Source organism: Zonotrichia leucophrys, chromosome 4A (genome assembly GCF_028769735.1).
Source record: "Zonotrichia leucophrys gambelii isolate GWCS_2022_RI chromosome 4A, RI_Zleu_2.0, whole genome shotgun sequence".
In the NCBI taxonomy this organism is placed as follows: Eukaryota; Metazoa; Chordata; class Aves; order Passeriformes; family Passerellidae; genus Zonotrichia; species Zonotrichia leucophrys.
In genome coordinates, this window is record NC_088174.1 from 619,483 (window position 1) to 642,130 (window position 22,648).

The following is a 22,648-nucleotide window of genomic DNA, read 5'->3' on the forward strand; positions in this document are numbered from 1 at the left end:
GGAGAGGGGAAGTGGCCTGTGGGACCTGCAGGGCCCATGTGTCTGCACAGCTGGAAAACCAGGGACACTCCACTGTTCCTGCCTGACCCTGGTGCTGGGAACTCTGCAGCCAAGCCCAGTGATCCCCAAACACAGATGTCGGGGTAGCCCTGTCTGGTCCCAGCACCCCCAGCCTGTTCATGGGGCAGCTGGTCCCTGGCTGGCTTTCTCACCTCTGTGGGAGCAGAGGGCACTCAGGGCAGTGCTGTAGTTTTGTTATTTCCTTAGGAAGGACAGCAGGAATGCCATGATGATAGGACTAGGAGGAAAGCTTTGCCCAGACACCACCAAGACTCCTGACTCCTGACTGACAGGAGCAGTCAAGGCAGGTCTTAAAAAGAGAGGGGAGAGGTGCTCCCACACTGGGGAGGCTCCTCGTGAACCTAAGGAGGCGCAGCCACAGGGAAAACTCACCAAATGAATGATCTGAAATGTTCACTTCAAAGCAGATGAGTGGGAGGGAGCTGACAGGGTTCAGTTGGAGGCTGGCCACCAGCACCAGCCCAGGGATCTCAACTACAGAAGCTGGAGCACCTGAAGCCTGGCGGAGGCCAAGGGCACAGGCTCTGCTTGGCTGGAGGAGCTCAGGGGCTTCCTGCTCTGCATGGGCCTCACTTGCAGCCGACTTTTTCCTGATATACCAAGCAAAGGTGGGCACAATTAGAGAAATAAAATATTTTATTAAAACCGGTTCATCTCAATGAGCCATGGCCAAGAGTAGGGCGGCAGTGCTGTCCATCCCCACTTCTCTGTTGTGCTGCGCTCGGGCTGCAGTGCCTGCAGGGCGCTGGCAGCATGAGGCCGCCCAGCCATGCAGGAGCGCCAGAATGCCCTGCAGGATGGCTGCTGCTGAGCCAGGGCCTCAGTGCCTGTGGAGGAGGCAGAGCTGTGGGCCTTGGTCTGTGTCCACTCATCAGTGATTTGAAAAGAAGCTGAACTCTTCTTTTGTTTTGGAGTCTCAGTTTCAGTCTCCTGGTCAACCATGAGAGGAGCAGCTGAATTTTTCTCCTCTTCTGCCACAGTATCTGTCTGTGTCTCCTGCTCAGCATATTGAACAGCTGAATCCACTTCTTGTGCCCAGGTCTCCGTCTGGGTTTCCTTATCCACACGGTGAGAGGCCTTTCTCCGTGGGACAGGAATTGGTTTCCTCGTGGAGGCCTGGAAGGAGAGTTGGGGATTTGTAGAGGCCACTGGGCTTCCCCCAGCAGCAGCAGCTGGGACAGGAGCGCCGGAGCTGCTGGGCCTGCAGCGCTGTGGGCAGGGAAAGCCTCGTCCGGCCCTCTGTGCTTGGCCCTCACCGCTTCTGGCCCCGCCAGGCCGCTGCGGGCCCGGCGGCTCCTCACGGGTCGGAGCTGCCCAGGGGCTGCGGCTCTGCTGGCCAGGATGGCCGGCTGCAAGGAGCTGCCAGGGCGGGACTTGCGCCGCTGCGGGCCTTGTTCCTGGCCGCCCGCCTCCGGGCTGAGGCGGCTCTCGGTACCCGCCGAGCTCAGGGTGCTGCGGGACGATGTCAGCCGGGACACAGACCAGGCCTGGCTGCCCTGGGAGCTGCAGGGCGATGTCAGCCGGGTTACAGACTGGGCCTGGGAGCTCCGGGGCGATGTCAGCCGGGGCAGGGACCGGCCCTGGGTGCCCTGGGAGCTGCGGGGCGACGTCAGCCGGGGCTGGAACCGGCCCTGAGAGCTGCGGGGCGATGTCAGCCGGGGCTGGGACCGGCCCTGGGAGCTGCGGGGCGATGTCAGCCGGGGCAGGGACCGGCCCTGGGTGCCCTGGGAGCTGCGGGGCGATGTCAGCCGGGGCTGGGACCGGCCCTGAGAGCTGCGGGGCGATGTCAGCCGGGGCTGGGACCGGGCCTGAGAGCTGCGGGGCGATGTCAGCCGGGTTACAGACTGGGCCTGGGAGCTGCGGGGCGATGTCAGCCGGGGCAGGGACCGGCCCTGGGTGCCCTGGGAGCTGCGGGGCAATGTCAGCCAGTGCAGGGACCGGTCCTGGCTGCCCCGAGGCTGCTGCAGCTGTGGACGAGAGGAGGAAGAGGTGTGGGACAGAGGCAGCTCCCTGGGCAGGGTGCTGGTAGACCTGGTGCCATCCTCCTGTTGGCCTCTCCCTCCATCTCTCAGCTGGTGCCTCTCCTTGGGGCTCTGGGGACTGGGGTTCTGCTCCTCCATGGCTCCTTTTCCACACGAAGCTGCTACTTCCTCAGCAAGGTGTTCTGCTTGAGTTGGTACCCCAGAGGGGCTCCGTAAACACCCCATGGGGGGATATGGCCCTGCTGTGTCACAATGGCCCCTTGGTGTCATGAGGCCCTGCAGTGTCACCCAATGCAGTTGTCAGGTGTGTTGGGTTTGCATGGCCAGGTTTCGGCAACAAGGGGGCTACTGGGGTGGCTTCTGTGAGAAATTGCCACAACTTTCCCCATGTCCGACAGAGCCAATGCCACCGACTCCAGGATGCACCCACTGCTGGCCAAGGCTGAGCCCAGCAGAGATGGTGGTGACACCTCGGGGATAAAAGATTTAACTGCAGCCCATGGGAAGGACTCACACTGGAGAACTTCATGGAGCACTGGCTCCTGTGGGAGGGACCCCACACTGGAGCAGGGGAAGGACTACAACCCCTCTCCCTGAGCAGGGACAGAAACAACGTGTGATGAACGGACCATGGCCCTCTTTCCCTGTTCTCCTTGTGACAATGGGAGGGAGGATGGAGAGCCCAGCAAGGAAAGGGAGGGAGGGAAAGTGGTTTTAAGATTTGTTTTACTTCTCATCATCCTGCTCTGATTTTAATTGGTAATTGATTTTCCCAAGTTGAGTCTATTTCAACAGTCTGGAGTACAGGCAGAGAGCCTGCAGGCCTGCTTGCTCCCCAGTGGGAATTCCTGCAAGGAAAGAGGGAGTTCTGCAGGCTTCTCCAAGGCTCACACAAGGGAAAACTGACCCCAGTGGGGCAGCACGTTCCCCTTTCCTCACCAGCCAGGCAGTGGTGCAGGAAGGAGCAGATGACTAGAACAATCTGACTTTATTGGTGCAAACACTGGGCTTGGGTGAGTGGAATATTCCCAAGTGCTTCCAGGAAGCTGCCTACGGTGCAGGGGTGCACACAGCCCACTCCCTCCAGGTGTTCCTGCTGTGGAGTTCAGTCTTCGTGGATGTTGAAGAGCTTTGCTACTTCATTGAGGTCCTCATGCTCCTCCCCATCTTTGATGATCTGGAAGGAGGAGAACACATTAAATCCTGCGAATCCTGCAGAGAGCCAGTGCTGCAGGACTGTCACAGCCAATGCCAGGAACTCCTTGGATCCTCTCTGAAGCATCAGACTGAGACAGCCACAACACAACAGCACTTTCTACACCCAAATTCACATGGGAGTCTTAAATGTACCATCACCTGCCTACAGGAACAGCAAGAAAACCAACCTCCTGTCCCTGTTTCTGGGTTTCTCTTTACAGCCAGGGAGAACAAGTGTTTTAAAAAGAGATTCAGCTCTGCAAAGGTGAGCCTGGCCCTGACTTGGAGCCAAGATACCTGGTTTGAACCTGCAACCTTTAGACAAGATGAAGAGACTATGGATTTAGAACTGCTAAGGGAGGGAGGGAAGGGGAGGGAGGCAGGCAGGCAGGCAGGCAGGATCTCCCAAGGAAATGGCAGAAGCAACATGTTTCAATTGCATCTTCAGATTAGATATCAACAAAGACTTCCACCATGAATAGTTTGTCTTGGGACAGATCACCCAAGGGCAGTGTGGGATCACTCCCACGGTTCAAACAACCAAAATTCTTCAGAGGTGTTAAAACCTGACCCGAGTCTGGCTTAGCTGAGCTGAGAGGTCTGGGCCAGGCCACAGGGGTGGGGACACACCAAGCCCCTGCTCAGGGCTGCCATGGTGGCTGTTTCTGGGATGGTGACATTTGAGAGTTTTTCAGATGCTTGGACATGGGACAAAGCAGCACAAAAATGGGACACTTCACTCTTGTGCCATCACTGTGACTCCAGCCTGTACTACAGACCTGCAATTTCAGCCATGCCAAGGCAAGGCTTGGAGCACACACCCGATTCGAGTTATTTGTGTAAAAAATTTGCAAACATCCAAAAAAACCACAGGGACACCTCCCCTAATTCACCCAGAACAGCGTTCCCATGGGATGTTGCACCAGACAGAGCTTCTGCCTTTATTTATCCTCACTTTGAATGGACAGATTGATTTTTCCACAAGAAAAGCCCCGCTCTAACAAACCCCCCTGTCCATCATCCTCCCTGCACTGACCTTCCGAGCAATGGGCATCCTGTTGAAGATGTTCCACAACACAATTCCCACCACGACCTTATCCCTGAGGTAGAAAATGACACCTTTGCCGTAATCTTCTCCTTGCTTTGGGACTTGAGGCATTGGTGAAGAGCTTTGAGAGATCTGAACTTCTGAGGCTTCCGCTTCTGTTTCACTCTCAGATCGAATTCCAGTCCCTAAGGCAGAAATAGGAGGAGTCACACACCCAGTGCAGGACATGTGATGATGGGAGCAGACTCAAGAGCATGTTCTGCAGGAGCCTGAGGTGTTTCCCTTTGAGTTGTGTTCCCCAAAAGTTAAGTTTCTTTAACACAAGGATGAAACTATCCCAACATGGAGCATAACACCAACAATCCCCTAATGGAAAGGAGAGCACAGTATGCTTCCTCCAGGCAGCAGATACAAAATAAACATGCTTGGATCCAGCGTCTCTGTTGTCTCAAACTGATCATTTTATTGCCAAGAAGGAGATCAGACTTCCCTGAGAAAGTCTGCCTGGCAGTAGATATGTTCTGTGATACCTTCTTGGAGGAATGCTTTAATCACATTTTAATATAAAAGCCAGCCTTTAAAGCTTGGTGGAGAAATGAGACAGCAGATTGCTGTTTCCTCGTGCTCTCAGAGGTCAGGGTGACTCTGTGGTCCCCACAGCAGCACGGGCAGGAGCTCCCCGGTCCCTACCTGACAGTTCTGTGGCGCATTTTGGCGTGTCCTTCGCTGTCGCCTTGGCAAACACTCCCACCGTGGGCAGACTGCTGTCCACGAGGCCAATGGCTTCGTAGCCCACGTTGGGGCCCAGATCACTCCTAGGAATGAAGTGGGAATGAAGTAATTTGTAGCAGTATCAGGGCCAAATTCAAGGCAGTTCCATCCATCCGTGCTCCACTCCTTACCCCAGCATGCTGTGGGCAGTGCTGGACACTGACACACTGACTGAGACATGGAGTCTCCTCTGCACACACAGGTGGAACAAGGAGTCAAGACATGACAAGCCCATGGCCATGAGAAAAACGAGCTCACTGGCCAAAACTTTGAAATCCTTCAGGCCTGCTCCCTGGGAGGCAGCTGGAGGCTTCCTAGCTTCTGGCAGCGCTCTTATCCACACCAGGCTTGGCAGCATGGACAGTCATGGAGTGTAGATTTTTGAGAGCATTTAGAAAAGACTAAAGGGAAGAAACCTTGCCTTGACACCTTCTTGAACAGGGCACCCACGTCTGAGCTGGGGTGCTGATAGCAGATAAAGCAGCTGTGGTTTGGGACTAGCAAGCAGCAGTGTCTGAAGTGTTTCCCAGGATGCTGAGGAAACAGGTGCATCACAAACCATGAATCTATGTACAACACCACCTCCCTGGCCAGAACCCTCCAGCACAGACTGGGGTGACTGCAAGGAACACCAGTAACGTGGCAGCTGTGATCACCTGGAGCTCAGGAGGGATCATGGAATGATTTGGGTTGGAAGGGACCTCAAAACCCATTTCATTCCACTCTTCTGCCATGGGCAGGGATACCTTCCACTATCCCAGATTGCTCCAAGCCCTGTCCACTTCCAGGGATCCAGTGGCAGCCACAGCTTCCTTGGGCACCCTGTGCCAGGGCCTCATCACCCTCAGAGGGAAGGATTTCTTCTGTGTATTAAACCTAAATTTCCCCTCTGTCAGTTCAGAGCCTCTCCCCCTTGTCCTGGAGGAGGGACTCCAGTCCCTCTCCAGCTTCCTTGCAGCCCCTTCAGACACTGGAAGACACTGTGAGGTCTCCACACAACCTTCTCTCCAAGAGGACCAGGATCCTGAGCATGCTGACAAAATGCATGAGGAATTCCTGTCATTTCCCAGCTTTTCAGCACGGGGGATGGAAGTGTCACACTTCCAGGGCTGGCATAGTGTGACACCTGCCAACAAACACGGGGCTGCAACTCGCAGCCCTCCTTCACCTGTATCTGGCCATGGCTGAGAGCATCCCAGGGGAAAGCACCCCTGGGAAATGGCTGTCTCTGTCCTTAGCTGCACTTGATGACCTCTGAAGTTTTCCCCAACCTCAAGGATTCTGTGGCTCTATGTTTCTTGTTTAAAAGTGAAGTGAGAAATGCTCTGGGCCCTGAATCCAGGCAGGACAGAACAAGAGTTCAGGTAAGTGACAGCAAGTCATAAATAACTGTTTCTATGGGGATTTCTCTGAAAAAACTAAAACTCTTTTACCAATATTTGAAATCATGTCAATAAACAAGATTTGGGATTTTTAATTGGTCTGAACTAACAGCCTTTTTGGATTTTAATTTTTTGGGGGGCTTTTTGTTGTTTCATTTTTCTGTTCTCATTCATTTTGTTTTAAAAAGAACTTCAGGAAAATACAGCCAAGTTGCCCATTTTCCTGATACCTCTCTCTGGAAAACAGCTTTTCAGGTACACCTGGATGCAGCAATGCTTTGCCACTAAAACATCAGTTCAGCAAAGTGCAACACTCAGACCCACAGATTGGGCTGGGGAACTTCAGATAATCATCACAGAAAAGTTGCTGCTAAATTCAACCTGTACATCAGTCTGCTCTGAGGAAAGGGCTGTTCTGTATTGCTCCTTGCTCTGCGGAATGGGACTCATTCTGGGAGAAACTGGGATCTGCTGGAAGGGAAAGCACTTGAGGGAGATGAGGGCAGAGCAGCAAATGCTCAAACACCTCCTCCAGCCTGAGCTTTAGGAACTTGAAGCTGTACCAGGTGTTTGCTGAGGTGGTTTCACTCCCCTTGGGAAACAGACACTTTCTCAAGGTGTATCTTGTCCAAGCTCCTGCAACGTGGCCACACAAGGAACCCCCAAAGAGGAAAGGACTGTTACCAGAACATGGACTGGTGCCAGTAGGGCTTTGCAGCTCCTGTCATGTTTTCTCCAGCCAGTCTCCCGCTCACCACGGCGTGATCATGGTGCTCCACACGCCTGCGGCCCAGTTTGATGTCATAAAAGCAGGCAGCATCCCCTGCCTTGGAGAGAAGCATCCCGTGAGCACCGTGACAGGGAAAGCTTCCACCAGTGCCCAAACCAAAAACATCAGGAAGAGAACACATGGAACAAGGAACTGAGTTTTTCTGACAAACCCCAAACACCACCACTACCTTGTCTCACTCCCTGGACTACACAACTCTCAGTTTCTCAGCATTTTTCCCTGATCTTTGGAAAAATAATGCAGCATGAGGTACGTTTTCCAGAGGAATCAAAGTATCAACGCCCACCAAGGGACTCTTATGCAAGCAAGTGATCCAGGCTATCTTTAGGTTACCCCAACTCCTCTTACACAGCATAAATATTCCAAACTTGCTGTGGTTACCACGGCAACGAGGTGGCTGCAGCGCCTGACCAGGCTCTGGGCCTGCGCTACAACTGCTCTCCTTACTCGCTCCTGTTCACCCCCTTCACCTCCTCCTGTTACTCTGTGTCCCACTACAGCAGCAGCAGCACTGGGAGGCTGTGCCCGCACTCAGCACCCAGATGTTGTGGGAGGCTGTGCCCACACTCACCACCCAGATGTTGTGGGAGGCTGTGCCCACACTCACCACCCAGATGTTGGAGCGTGCCTGCAGCTCTGCGTTCACCCGGAACCCCCCAAAGTCCGAGTCCACCTCCAGCCCCGCTGACTTGGCCAGTTCCACGTTGGGCTCCAGCCCCACTGCAGCCACGATGTGATCTGTCTCCACCTGTTTGGGAATGCATAATTAGGGTGTTAATTCCCTGAGTGCTCCTCCAAACGTGACCCTCTCCCTGCTTCCCGTTTACCTTCCGGCCGTCCTTCAGCTGAATCAGCAGCCGGTTGCCGCAGACAGAGACGGATTTGACCACGGCATTAGGCAGGACATTGACCCCCTCTGGAAACGAGCACAGGACACCTCACTGCCTGCTCAGGGCTGGGCACATCCCACCTGCAGCAGGTGGTTGGTGCAGACAGATGCCGGGTGAGGAACCAGGACAGAGCCCACTCGAGCTTTGCTGCATGTGTTAGTGCAGCTCTGGGGGAAGCACGAGGAGACGCCCAGATAAAAAGTCTGAAAGCTGCTTAAAAGACAATCCAAAGTGCATCTCACGTGATGACAAGGCCACATCCAAAAGAATTCCCTAAAACAAGTGTTCAGGAACTAAGAACACTCAATTACCTATTGCTGTGCCACAGCCAGACCCAGAGATCCAACAACACAGCTTCTAAAAAAGAAAGTAACTCAGACCTTTGGGTTATCAGGCCCTGCAATCCACACCTCAGTGACATTCCTCCTCCCTCTCTCCCTCTCCACTTCCCAATGCACAGGATTATTTTGCACTTAATGCAGCAAATGGAAAAAGGTGTCTTGGATCTTACTGACTTATCAGCTAAACACTACTGCACCTGACCAGACCCAAGTGTGTGCATGGACACAGAGATCATTCCAGGGAAACAGCCACAGGGAAGGAAAGCCCCACTGACATGAGCAAGCCTGCTTACTCAGCTTCCCCAGAGGAACTGTCAAGAAGCCCAGGATTCAGGGCAGCTTTGTGCTGCCCAAACTGCCTGAACTGCAGCTTCCCCTGTGCTGCAGCCAGGCCACCTTGCAGGGCTCAGCCCTCCCAAGGCTCCAGGGACAGAAAGGAGCTGAATGTCCCCAGAAGCAGCTGCCTGGCAGCCACCAACCCCAAACCCGCTCAGCAGCTTCACCTCTTCTGACTTTCTCCGTGGTCCAGTTGCTCAGGTATTCGGGCAGGACTTTGCCCATGTTGCCCTTCTCTGGAAACAGCTGGATCACCTCCAGGCCTCGGGTTCGTGCTGGAAGGGAAGCACGGAGCAGCAAGATGAAGAGCAGCAGCAGATGTTGGAACGCACACATTTTACACAAGGAGCTTGACAGAAGTTTCCAAATCTGGGAGTTCTGGCTCCCAAGGAGTCACAAAGTGACTGACTACTGTTTCACATATACCTGCAAAGTCTAGATAACAGACTTTTAGGGAAAACACTTGGTATTTTGGCAAAAACTTTTAAAAATTACCATAAAGGTTCTACGCACACACTGACAGAATCCAGCTGCTCTCTGAAATCACAGAATTATGGACTGCTTTGGGTTGAAAGGAACCTTAAAGATCATCCAGTTCCAACCCCAAAATCATAGTTTGAGGGTGGCATTGAGCACAGAGAACAAATGTAACTTTTGAGAGGGTGGAATGACTCTGCAGCTCGCACTGGCCCGCAGAGCTCTCACCTCTGTGGTCAGAGGGCGAGACTGGGAAAACCTTGGCCACACAGGCAACAAAACACTCGTGTGCTGTTTCCTCTAAGAGTCTGTGCAAAAACTGAGCAGTTGAGGACTGAAAATAAGTTTCTGATGTGAGGCTGCTGCCACTCAGTGCCTGTCACAGCTGGGGACACGCTCACCTCTCCTTCCCAGGGCGCAGGCCAGCTCACTGCCGAGAAAACCACCACCAATAATTGTGATGGACTTGACTTCCCTGGAAATCTTCTCCAGCCTTTGGAAGTCCTCGATCTGAAAGAACATTTACCCCATTTCCAATCCTAACAGGAATGGCAACATTGGTCATATTCAATGGCTTTTATTCACTTTGGAAGGTGCAGCAAAGTCACCACAGGAGGTAAAATTTAAAAAAAACACCTAAACCCCATAATCCCACATACTGTTACAGCTCTCAGGCTGAGGTAAGCAGCTGAGTGGTTGAGTAGACTCTACCATGGTTTCCTGCCTGGGAAAAAGAATAAGCAGGCAATGGATTCCTGGGCATCATCTGAGGGAAGCATCTGAGCCAAGGCAGGACCATCCCAACCCAAACCAGAAGAGTTTAAAAACTGAAAAGAATGGTAAATGGCTCTGATTTATTCAGCCTCACGGGGGCTGGCAGCACCTGGAGGTTACCTTTCGGAACAGGGTCAGCCTTTTCTGCACTTCTTTTCCTGCTCTTTCGATGGCAGGCAGGTTCCTTGGGGATCCCCCTGTGCACAACAAGGAGAGGAGACTAGTGACACCACAGCCATGGCACTGGATATCCAGACAGTGCAAAGCTGTCTTGGATCTCAGCTGTGCTTCCCAAACTGTTCCAGTATGGGAATATCCCAGTATCCCTGTTGCTGCCTGAATGTCCCAGAAAATCTGACAATGCAAGGCACGTGAAAAATGCAGCAGGGTTGTCTGCACAAGTGTCCTTTGTGTGACTGCTCCACATCATGTTTGACACTGCAGAGACTTCTTCTCAAACAGAACCAAAGAATCGGGAATGGTTTAGGTTGGAAGGAACCTTAAAGCTGATCCCATTACACCCCTTGCCATGGGCAGGGACACCTTCCACTATCCCAGGCTGCTCCAAGCCCCATCCAGCCTGGCCTTAGACACTTCCCAGGGGCAGCCACATTTTTTCTTGGCAACCTGTGCCCAGGAAGAATTCCTTCCCAGTATCCCACCTAACCCTGCCCTCTGGCATTCCCGATTGTCCTGTCACTCCAGACCCTTGTCCAAATCCTCTCTCCAGATCTCTTGGAGCCCCTTTAAGCACTGGAAGGCTCAACGATCTCCTAAAAGCCTTCCCTTTTCCAGGCTGGACTCCCCCAGCTTGACTCCACAGGGGAGGTACTCTAGAGAATTTAGCTAAATGTCACTGAAATAAAAAGCCTGGCACAAGACCAGGAACAAGAGAAAAAACCACAGCACTTACCAGTGGCAATGAGACATTTGTCATAGGATATCTGGGTCCCATCATTAAGCTTCACTGTGTTCCCTCTGACATCCATGTGCACAACCTGCAAGATGAACCCAGATGAGATTGAGCTCTTCACTTCATGGACCACTGAGCAGAGTTACAAACTTGGAATTAACATTCTCCTACCTTTAGGTTTAGGGTAGGGGTAGGAATGGGAAAGTGAGAGGACTGGAAGTGGGAATTGAGACAACTTCTTTGGGAGTCACTGTAACTCAGGTTGATCTTCCCAAGGTCTGAGTGTGAAATGGGCTCAGACACAGCACATCTCAGCAGCAGAGGAATCACTGACATTTGTCACAGCAGCATACAAACAACCAAGGATGTAAATATTTTAGAAGGTTCACCATAAATTTCTCCACCTTCCTGCTGCTTCGGCACAGTGCTCCTGCTCACCTTATCACCCACTACCTTGATCTCTGTGCTCTCCTCACCTCACCCTCCAGCCCACATAGCCCAGCTCCCACTTGTCACAGCCTATCTCTAAGGTCTACATATTTTGTCCCATGCCCAGACTCCAAACATATCCTTCTCTCTTCCTCATCATCTTCCCTCAGATCACTGCTATTCCTCTTGGCTTCTCCCACTTTCAAACTTCAATTCAGATTAGCATAATCTCTGCTCAATCACATTTTTCCCAAACTTATCCAAATTCCCCTTCCCAGCCAACTCCTCCTCCAACTCCAGTGGTTCAGTACCAGCTTAGAGTGCAGGTTCTGTTCAAGAAGAGCTGTGGGAACAACAGCCAGTGCTGTACCCACCTTTTTGCCAGGCAGAACTGCCACCCCACCATTTTCCACACAAGGCAGGTCCTCGACAGGCACGTAGAAAGACGGCGGCTGGAAATAGATACTGAGAAAAGCTCCATTATCAAACAGGTTCCCCTTGCTCTGGGATACCAGATATCCAGCTGTTCAGCAACTCCGACCAGATAAAGACAACTTTGTGCATCTCTAACAAGCTCCACAATTATTTAACTATTTTTAAGTATTAGGGTCTTCACATTGTTGAAGTTCTAGGGTTTGAATCACGGAATCATAGAATTGGTCAGGTTGGAAAAGATCATAAAGTCCAACCACCAAGCAAGGCTTAATCACAGAAGTCACAAAAATCAAGTGTGATCCCATGTCCCTGGACCTCTGTTCTAACCTGTGGAGCTTCACCTTTATTAACTTACTTCCCAGGACTCCTGCCTATAGAGGGACATATCTAGGGGAATCACAGCAAAGTTCAAGAGGCATCGAGTACTGAGCAAGCTCTGGTGGCGAGCAGAATTCCTGAATCCCTCCTAGCACCAACACACCTTCCCTGCCCTCAGCGCTCCACTGGCTGGTGGCTCTCTCCCAAGAACAGTTTGGTCACTGTCACCTTGTCACTAACCACCTCCTGTGCCCTGTCCCCTGCAGTGCCACGTACCTCCTCTCCTTGCCGTTCCACTGCTTGAACCGCAACGTCTCTGTCACGTTGGGATCGTCGGAAAACCACAGTTCTTTGGAAAGGGGTGGACGCATGTAGGGCAGGGCAGGATCTTCAGACACAATCAGCACCTTTAATTGGCCAGGAAACACATCAGCTGGAGCGAGAGCAGGCAAACAGGGGCACACACAGAGCAGGGCAGGACGGAGCGGGGCAGCTCTTACCCGCGCGCCGGGGTCGCGGGCCCGGATGGATCTGGCGGCGGCGAAAGCAGCAGTTCCTCCGCCAATGAGCAGGAAAGGGACGTGGGATGGGACCTTGATAGGAGTGACCGGAGCTGCAGGTGACAGATGGGACAATTTACTGCAAATACAGGCACACGGCCCAGCCCCAGGGCACAGAGTATGTCACCAGAGGCCTTCCACACCCAGACTTCCTTTGGAAACTGCGCTCCTTCTGCACCAGCACCCTTCCCAACAACCCTGCTGCTGCTCCCCACAAAGCTGCTCCCTGCAGGAATCGGCCAGATTTCAGCAAAGTGGTTTTTCTAAGCGAGCCCGAAAGTCTGCACTGCCAACCAGTGAGTAGTTTATAAGAAAGGGAAGTTCCCCAAAAGGCCAAGGCACGTTTTTTGGTAATTTTGTTCAAGGAGACAACTTTTGAGTTGCATGCAGAAGGCACCTCCTCCCACAGGCAAGTCCTGTTACTGAGAAACATGCGGTTAATCCGTGGGCAGGGACAAAGCAGGCAGTTAAACATTGGCACCAGAACTCACCTGCTGTGCCCTGAGGAGCAGCACCTGCACCAAAAGGGAAGAAAGACATAGCTTACATCAGTGAAGCACAGGCTGTAGTTTGAGAGCTGCAGTTCAGGGCTCACTCAGGGATGAACAGGCTCTCCACTAGCCAGGGAAGGAGGCCCTATGGAATCAGTGCCCTTGCCTGACTGTGCAAAGGTAAAAGCCAGAAGCAGGGCACACTTTTTTCTCTTTTTACCACAGAAGGAATAAATGACAGAAATCAGCCCCAGGAGATATCCTACTTTATCCTCGGGATGGTGCGTAAAACAGCCTCTGCTGGGTCATGGAGCCAGCACTGTCCTCTGTGCTGGGAAGTCATGGAACAACAGAATCCCAGAATGGGTTGGGCTGGGAGAGACATTAAAGCTCATCCAGTTCCACCTCCCTACCATGGGCAGGGACACCTTCCACTAGACCAGGTTGCTTCCAAGCTCTGTCTATCCTGGCCCTGAACGGGAATTTGAAACAATGGCACACACTGAGAGGTGCAATCCTACAGAGGCACATCTATGATTCCAGAGAGGCTCTGTTCTCTTTGTTTTGGAGGACTCAAGCTCATGAAGAACAGACCAAACCTTATCTGCAGGGTACCCACCTGAGGCAGAGGACTCCTGGCCTTGGGACTGCCTGGCTGTCATGGCGAGCCGGCTGGCGTATCGCTCTTTGCTCTCCTGTATTGTTTTGTATGCCTGCAGACACACAGGAGACACTGACCTAGTACACCTCACAACACCAAGGCACCATCCTGCTGCTGGCCCTGACAGGCTTTTGTCCACCCCACATGCTGGAAAAGCCAGTGACAACATGTGGGGCAAAATACACCTCCCTGGACAAGGTGCCCATTGAGAACATACTCAGAAAATGACCTGCTCCACCAGGTGTGGTGAGCCCTGGATGTCTGGCTGCTTCCCAGAAGCAATGAACCTTCCTGCAGGTGTTTGGCTGCACACCTGTTCTAAGGGGAACCAGCTCCAGTGAAGGAAATGCAGCCAAACCACCCCAAGATGCCATGCAAGCTGGGCCATGACACAACACAAGACTGCGGAAAGGGAAGACAAATCCAAAGAAAAAGCATCTCCCACCTTCCCAAGCCCAGAGCAGCTGGGCAGGGCCAACAACCTGACAGGCTTTCTCTAGGCATGGTGGTGGCAGGACAGCCCTGACATGAGCAGGGCCTTGAGCCACGGGAGCGGGGCTGTTCCAGGCACTGGCCCTTGGATGTGGAATCTCTTCCAGCTGAATCCTGACCTGTGCATTTGACTGTGAAACTCAGGATACAGCATAAGCAGAGCCTGCAAGTACAATTTACTGGTACAGACAAGGAGGGAACATCTCTTCTATCACGTTAACTTACAAGAAAAACTGGGTTCTCCTGAACAGGAGCTGACTGAAGACACTGGCAGTGCTGGGAGCAGGTCAGAGTCCAGTATTTTTCCCCAAGGGTAAAAAAATTAAAGGGAAGCAAACCTTTCTTTGGGGCAAAACCTTTGCACATAATAATCTCTATCATGTGCATGACATCAAATTTCATTTGCCAATCCTCACAAGTTGGTGTTTTATAGCAAATTCTTTTAAAAAAGAATGGAGGAATTTAATGCCAGGCACAAAAAAGAACACAGGACAAAGGCCTGTCCAGGGAACTGGAGAAATGCTGGAAATATTAAAAAACAAGAACTTGTCAGTGTTTAGAAGAATGAAGATAAAGGTATTTTAAAGCCTTTTGCTCAAAGACAGAAAAGCCAAGGTTTACAAATCACCTCTGCTTTTACAAGCAGAATCAGGAAGGTTTTAAGTGAGTTCAAAGGGCAGCATAGAGCAAATTAAATCCAATCCTTTAGGGAAAAACACTATTATGCACAGGCAGAACATCAGATCGGCCCTTGAGGATAAATATTTCCAATGGGACAATGTCAAGTTCTTTCTAGTTATAAGAACTATACTTTGCCAGGTCATGGGGTGATGTTTCAGTGCTCCTCCATGAGGAAATCACCAAGTTGGACAAGTTTTCTTTCCTTCCCTTTAGCACACTTATATTCAGGTATTATTTCCTTTTCTGCATGCCAACATTACTGATATAATGAGAAGTGCACTAATTAGTAATATGTGCCCTTACACAGTCACAAACAAGGACGGCCAGTTTGAGTTTAGATTTACTTAATGTGGAAAGGGTAATTCTAAGGCAGGTTTCTCCACTAAGAACTGCACCATCTGAGAATATTCAATTTGTAACCTGAAATTATTTGGCAATGTCCCTTGAAAATGAAGTACCTGAGGCCAGGGAGCACAAAGAGGGCTGGCAGTGAAGGGCTGCAGGGTGGGAGGTACAGACAGGTGCCCACCCTCCACCCTCCCACCCCACAAACACCTTTAGTGAAGCATCTTACATAAACTCCTGTCCCAGTGACTGTTCCTCCCACTATTAAGTATAACAAGAGGTTGCTGCCAGCTTTGCCAGGAACACCTGAAGACGTCAGGGATCTAGAAGGGCATCTTAGCTGATGGCATTGCAAAACTGCAGGGGAAGACAGGCAATGGAAGAGAAGAGGGAAAGAGCTGAGTATTAGGAAGGATTCTTGATTAAACAGGTCTTGGGAGAAGCAGAGTGCGCTTTGTAATTTCAGCTACCTTGTCTGCCAAAAAAAAAAAAAATGGGCAGCAGGGCACAGGAAAGAATTATATTTAAAGGAAATAGGAAAATATTTTTCTTCCACCCACTGTTTTGAATTTTTTTTCTACTTTCCAGGAGCTTCCTTTGGAGAAAAATGGAATTTGGAACTTTTAGTGAATATGATCCTCCTAGAGAAAGAGCTTGGAAACAAAGATTTGTGTGGTGTAAACTTGGGATCCATCCACTCCCAGGCAATACTGAAATTCTTCGGCTCTGTGGGAGTGTCATTTACTCTTTCAGTGAGGCTGCAAACCTTTATCCTTTTCAAGCAGAACATAAATACTCCCCAGCTGGGGGTTGATTTGGTATATTACACAAGTTAAACAAATGTTCTGAACTGAGATTTGGCAAGGAATTGTTTGTCTCATACAAGACAACAGACAGAGCTGTGTCTGGTCATAACAAAAAAACCCAAGAGTGCCTTTAAGGTAAAAAACTTAAAAGGTAACTGAAATTACAGTTAAAACCCTAGTAATCATAAGAAGTTACTTTCCATTTAGCTCCCCCTTGAAGTTTTCTGAAGGAGGAAACAGAGACAAAGCTACAGAAATCAAAAGCTGAGTTAAGAGAGCTGGAATACAGCAAATGCTCGACAGGAGAGATGGACTGCAGCTTCTTCCCAGGAACCACCTTTCTACTTACATAGGCACCTGCTCCTAAGGTGGACAAGCCCATAATAAGGACAAAAACCGAATTACTGCCCTTTTGCCCAGGCACGCCTGTGCTAGCCATTTGTCTGCTCAGCTGCAGGTCTGGGGGCACATTCCAGCGCTGCAACAACGTGCCTAAGGAACACAATTTATTGGAGAAACAACACAAAAACACCGTCAATACAAAAGTACGTCTGGAAATTTAGAGACTAAGTCAGTTCTGAACCCAAATTCCTTGTTTGGAAAACCCAGCCCCACATCTGAGCGACTGCAGGGCATTATCCTGAGCCACGAAGTGTGCTCCGGGCAGCTGTGGAGACCAAATTATCTGTAAGATCAAGGAAGGGATAACTGAACTAACTGATAGCAGGAGCATCTCTAGGCAGCTGCCTGCAGCTGGAGCCTCCAGCCTCTCTGGGCTGCCCATCACGGAGATGTGTCTTGGTGGTTCCAACACCTCCTCCAGGCCTCTTATGCCCGAGGAAAAGCAGGAGCCAGGCCAGGGTGGGCAGCAGGGATGGTGACACCGGCACCGAACTCCCTCTGCTCCCAGGGCTCATTCCACCGGGATAAACCTCCAGCAAGGAACGGGGTTTTGCTGGCAAAAAGGGCCTCCCTGGTGGAAATGAGCAGATCCGGGTGCAGGCACCTCCCGCCGCGCCAGCCGGACGGGGAGCGCCCGTGGCTGAGCCGCTGCACCGCGTTTTGTCTCTCCATCCCCAAATCGCAGCCGGCGGCCGGCCCAGGTCACGCCTGAATGGAGCGGTGGCGGGGACGGCTCCGAGCGCCGCTCCCGGCGCGGCCGCTGCTCCCGGGAGAGTTCGGGCTCTCTCAGTCCCCGCCTCCGCCTGCCCCCGCCCGGTGAGAGCAGAACCCGCCTCACCCCTGCCTGCAGGCACTTATTTGTGACAAAACCGCAGCAAAGCCGGCAGCGCCCGAAACGAGACCAAGGTCCCGGCCAGCTCCGGGTCACTCACGCTGTCCCAAAAACGTTCCCGAAGCATCCGCACCTCCGCCGCCCGCGGCCCCTCCCGCAGCGCCCCGGGCACGGCCGTGCCCGCACCGATCCCGCGGGATGCCCGCCCGGCCCGGTGCCCTCCGCAAACCGCGCTCCCGGCCGCCATCGGCCCCGGGCCTGTGCCGCAGCGGCGGGAATCGCGCCCGGTGCCCCCCGGTCCCGGCACTGACCCGCGTGGGCGCGTCCCCGCGGCGGGGGGCGCAGGGCGCGCGCCAGGCCCGCGCGGCAGCGGAACATGTCGCCGGTCGCCGGTCCCTCGGTCGCGGCCGCGCCGGCCCGGCCCGGCCCCGCCGCGCACGCGCCTCCCGCCGCTTCCGGGCGGCCGCTCCGCGCCGCCGCATCGATGGTGCCGCTGCCGACATGTGGCGGCCGCCCCGCCGCTTCCCGCGCCCCCTCCGCCGCACCGCCGCCACCGCCACCGCCACCGGGCCCGGCCGCCGCCTGCTGCTCTCCACCCCCATCTTCTACGCGAACGGGCCGCCGCACATCGGGCACCTGTACTCGGCGCTGCTGGCCGACGCGCTGCTCCGCCACCGCCGCCTGCGCGCCGCCGGCCCGGCCCGGCTCTGCACGGGTCAGCGAGACCCCCGGTCCGAGCCCCCTTCCCCAGGGATGACCCCCCTCTTCTGCCGGGGCTGACCCCCCTCCCCATGTCCCCGGGCCCCTGTGTCCCCGCGGGGCTGCGGGCTCCGGCCTCTCCCCACGGCCCCGCGGCCTCTCTCCGTTTCAGGGACCGACGAGCACGGGCTGAAGATCCAGCAGGCCGCGGCCGCGGCGGGGACGTCGCCCGCGGAGCTCTGCGAGCGGGTCTCGGGGCTTTTCCGCCAGGCCCTGAGCCAGGCCGGCGTCGCCTACACCGACTTCACGCGCACCAGCGAGCCGCGGCACCAGCGAGCCGTGAGGCACTTCTGGGGTGCCCTCCGCGATGGAGGGGTGCTCTACAAGGGCTCCTACGAGGGCTGGTACTGCACGCCCGAGGAGAGCTTCCTGCCCGAGAGCCAGCTGGCCGAGGGCACGGACGCCCAGGGCCGCCCCTGCAAGGTGTCCTTGGAGACCGGCCACGAGGTAACGAGCTGCAGGGCACTGCGCGCTCACCTGCCGCTCTGCTCCGGCCGGATTTGGGGTGTTCAATACTTCCCGTAGCCTGTTATTAATTCGTGTTGGCTGAGACTCACCTGTATTTCAGAGGAGTGTCAGAGAGCTGTCAGACCCCCCCCTGGCAGGTGCACATTGCGGCTATGTGCAACGGGAAGGATTCAGCCCCTTCTGAGTCCACAGGCTGCTGGCCTGGGAATGGTGTTCTGCAGGAGTGATGACAGAAGCTGAACAGGAGGATAAGGGTGTATTTCACTGAGGGGTTCCAACTTTCAGACCTGTTTTGTGAGACAGTTCAGTTTGGCCTCTGGACACTTAACCATCTCTTAAATGGGTTTTGGCCCTGCCTAAAGCACTGTAACATCACCTGCCTGTGGTCAGCCAGAATGAGTGTGTCCAAGAGTCTGGGACCTTCCCAAGGGTCTCTCTGCCACTGTTTTCTTAGAAGGTGTGGAGTTACAGTATTTAATCCAGCCACTACAGATAATCCTGCTCAGAGCTCAGCACAGATTATGCTCCTGTGCTATTTGTATGAGGCTGGGATGTCGGAGCATTGGTCCACACAGAAAAGGTTATATTGGCAAATAGTAACTCTTGAGAAAGCACCTAGAGTATAACTGCGGAAAAGATAAGTTTCCAAGCAAAGTAATCATTCTTTAGATTTAAAATAGTCAGCAGATTTCAAAGTCAAGAATATCCTGAGAACAGTTCCTGGCCTCGCCTGTGTGTTGAGCTGTCCAAGGAAATAGGAGTGTTTATGGAGCAGAGAAGCTCTTGCAGTGTGGTGAGCAAGGATGGGAGGGTTTATTTCCAACCTGAAAGAGGCAGTTGGGCAGTTTGTTCCTTGGGAATTTTGTGAAGGAGAAGGGGGAGTTTTCACATGCCATAAACTCCAGACTTCTAGTGAGTGAGTGGGTTCTGGCATCCGGTGGAGCCTGGGGCTGAGGACGTACAGCTTGTCTTTGATGATGCTCCTTAGGTCTTCCTTGTACACTGCAAGATTGCTGACCCAGCCATGGATCCCTGAGTGCCTTACACAGCTCACTCGTACCACATCCACCCACCACGTTTTCACTGGTTTAGCTAAATGTGTCATTTAATGGATTTAACTGTGGGGGAGAAGTGCTGTCAGTGCTGTAAGCAAACAAAGTTAGTGACTTAGATGCATTAAAGCATAAATTGAGGAAAAAGAGGAGTATGGCCCCAGGAAAACAAAGGCAGGCATCAGGAGTGGCAGTAGGGCAAAACTTACAGTGTCATTTTGTCTTTTCATGATTTTCCTGTATTATTGCAAAACTGTTGTTAAGAAGGTGTATTCTCATCTCCCTAACTCCTTTCTGATGTCGTATCAGCCTGGCAGGTAATGCTTCCCAGGGTTACGAGTGTTTTTAGAAGCAGAATGCTGAACCGCCCCAGGTGCCTGAGTCCCCAGGTGTGTTCCTGGGGATCCCAAGGACGCAGTATCTTGGGTTAGAAGGTTGCTACTAGTCTCGGAAAGGTGCTGACAGCTTCCCATGGCATGGGAGGACACCCAGACACAGGCAGTGTGCGACAGCCTCTGTGCTGAGAATGGTGTGTGCAAATTGTCAGCCTGTTCTTGGGGCCATAATCCTTTCCTCTCCTGCTGTCCCAGGTGCACTGGACCAAGGAGGAGAATTACATGTTCAGGCTCTCAGCATTTCGGGATCCCTTGCAGAACTGGCTCCGGGACAACCCACGTGCCATTTTTCCTGACCCTTTCTACCAGTGCGTGCTCCGTTGGCTGGACGAGGACCTGCCAGACTTGTCGGTGTCCCGCGAGCGAAACCGGCTGCAGTGGGGCATCCCCGTGCCCAGTGACCCCACCCAGACCATCTACGTCTGGGTGGATGCCCTGGTGAACTACCTGAGCGTGGTGGGGTACCCTGAGAGCCACGGCGCGTGGTGGCCGGCCGTGCACCACGTCGTGGGCAAGGACATCCTCAAGTTCCACGCGCTGTACTGGCCGGCGCTGCTGCTGGCGGCAGGGCTGGAGCCCCCTGAGCGCATCCTGGTGCACTCCCACTGGACTGTGCGGGGCCAGAAGATGTCCAAGAGCCTGGGCAACGTGGTGGACCCCGGCGTGTGCATGGGGCAGTACGGCGTGGACGGGTTCCGGTACTTCCTGCTGCGGCAGGGCGTTCCGGAGAGGGATTGTGACTACTATGATGAGAAGGTGGTGAAGTTGGTGAATTCAGAGCTGGCAGATGCGCTCGGGGGGCTGCTCAATCGCTCAACAGCCCCCAGCATTAACCCCAGCAACACCTACCCCTGCTTCTCAGAGCCCTGTTTCCCCAAGGTCCTGGATTCCAGAGAGGCCGGAGGCACAGGCAGGGCGTGTGCTGAGGACTACAGGCTCGTGGCAGCAGTGGCCTCGCTGCCTGTGCAGGTGGACACTTATTTCGAAGGCTTCCAGATCTACAAGGCTTTGGAATGCATTGCCCAGTGTGTGAGGCAGACCAACGGCTTCTTCCAGAGGCACAGGCCTTGGAAGCTTGACCGAAGGGATGCTGGGGAGCAGCTCTGGCTGGACACCATCCTGCACGTCACGCTGGAGTGCCTGCGCGTGTACGGGACACTCCTGCAGCCCGTGGTCCCACACATGGCAGACAAGCTGCTGTCCCGGCTGGCTGTCGGGCCAGGAGAGAGGCACCTCTCTGGTCTGGCGTTCCTGGCACGCTATGATGGAAAGCCATGTCCCTTTGAGGGGAGGCAGCTCGGACCTGACACTGGCATCTTGTTCCACAGGCTGGGCAAGTTGGAAACTATGAAGAAGAGAAAGCAAGAAGCTCAAGTCCCTGACAAACAGCTTCTGTGAATAAAAACTTCCAGGAATTCCTGGAAAACGTTAAAAGCACTTTGCTCCCATTCCTGGTGGTGGTGTGGAGGGGTGGGAAACTGACCTGAGCAGGGAGGATCAAGCAAGCCCTGAGGAGAGATAGGCTTGGTCCTGGGCGTCCTTGGTGTTGTGTCCTTGCACAGGGAGATAGAGGAAGGGTCGCTCTGCAATGTCCTCACCTCACTTTTGGTCCACAGGTTTTTGGCCAGGTCGGAAGTAGCTGGGGGTGGTCAGAAATGGTTCTGGGGGCCCTGGTGCCCATTGGGCCTCTCAACTGAGCTCCCTTTGTGGGCCAAAACTAGTCTGAGTGAGCCTCAATGGAGACAGATCTGTGTAGCTGCTCTTTATTCCTGGGGCAGGACAGTGCCATGGTCAGACAGTGTGTCTCATTCAGCAGTGCAGGACCTGCAGATGTGACTAGAATGGGAAAGGGGGGCATGTGCTTCATCAAACTCATCTTTCTGAGGCTTTTCCAGTTGCTGCAAGGCGTAGTGCTCCCTGTTTTATGTCCATGCTGCTGGAAGCAGACGAGCACTGACACTCTGGGGTGGTGGTGACCACTGGGAGTCTCTGGTAAATCCTTCCCAGCCTCTGGTTCCTGCAGGTCCCATCAGTGCTAGCACTGGAGGAGTCACCTTCCAGAGGCCCATTTTGAGGGTCTTTGGGTTCTTTTGGGATCACCTGGGCTGCATGAGCAGGAGCCGTGCCCCATGTTCCAGTCGGTCCCCATGCCACTGTTGCTGTGCCACTGCCTGATGCTGTCCCAGTCCAGCTGACCTGAGTCCCCTCATCCCCTCCTGCCATGGCTCTCCTCCTGCAGATTGTCACCTGCACCCTTACTTCTGCAGTCCGTGTGTGCATGCTTCCTGCTGCAGCCCCGTGCCCTCGTGCCGTGGGTGCTGGCTCCCCACTGCCCTGTTTCTTGGGGCAGGAGGGACTCGTCCCCTTCCTGGTCTCTGATGCTGCCACACGGGGCTGTGGCTGCCCAGCTGGACATGAAGAGAGGGTCATTGTGGCACCGGCGGTTGGGATCCCGCTGCCACCTCTTGGCACTGGCACCGTGCGGATGTCGGTGTCCCCGCTGTCCCCCGCCTCGCGGTGCCCCTCGGTCTCTCGCTCCC

General features: G+C 53.7%; 2 protein-coding genes across 3 annotated transcripts; one reads left to right on the plus strand and one right to left on the minus strand.

Annotated features, from left to right (window-relative positions):
* Positions 1-3,034: 3,034 nt before the first annotated feature.
* Positions 3,035-17,941, minus strand: AIFM1 (apoptosis inducing factor mitochondria associated 1). Of its 2 annotated transcripts, none has more exons than XM_064712945.1 (17): positions 17,746-17,941; positions 15,624-15,751; positions 13,835-13,928; positions 13,216-13,239; positions 12,665-12,777; positions 12,441-12,571; positions 11,786-11,876; positions 10,983-11,067; positions 10,190-10,266; positions 9,697-9,805; positions 8,986-9,093; positions 8,079-8,167; positions 7,859-7,999; positions 7,146-7,288; positions 4,999-5,123; positions 4,297-4,493; positions 3,035-3,240 (listed from the first exon to the last, which is right to left on the minus strand). In XM_064712945.1, the coding sequence occupies exons 1-17, from the start codon at positions 17,810-17,812 to the stop codon at positions 3,169-3,171; spliced, it is 1,794 nt and encodes a 597-aa protein (XP_064569015.1). In that variant the 5' UTR covers positions 17,813-17,941; the 3' UTR covers positions 3,035-3,168. The 2 variants fall into 2 exon arrangements, with proteins under 2 accessions (XP_064569015.1, XP_064569013.1); XM_064712943.1 differs by lacking the exon at positions 15,624-15,751 and adding an exon at positions 16,550-16,692 and having other exon boundaries at positions 17,746-17,872.
* Positions 17,905-21,545, plus strand: MARS2 (methionyl-tRNA synthetase 2, mitochondrial). The gene is made up of 3 exons (XM_064712946.1): positions 17,905-18,149; positions 18,306-18,640; positions 20,304-21,545. The coding sequence occupies exons 1-3, from the start codon at positions 17,936-17,938 to the stop codon at positions 21,504-21,506; spliced, it is 1,752 nt and encodes a 583-aa protein (XP_064569016.1). The 5' UTR covers positions 17,905-17,935; the 3' UTR covers positions 21,507-21,545.
* The last annotated feature ends 1,103 nt before the right edge of the window (positions 21,546-22,648 follow it).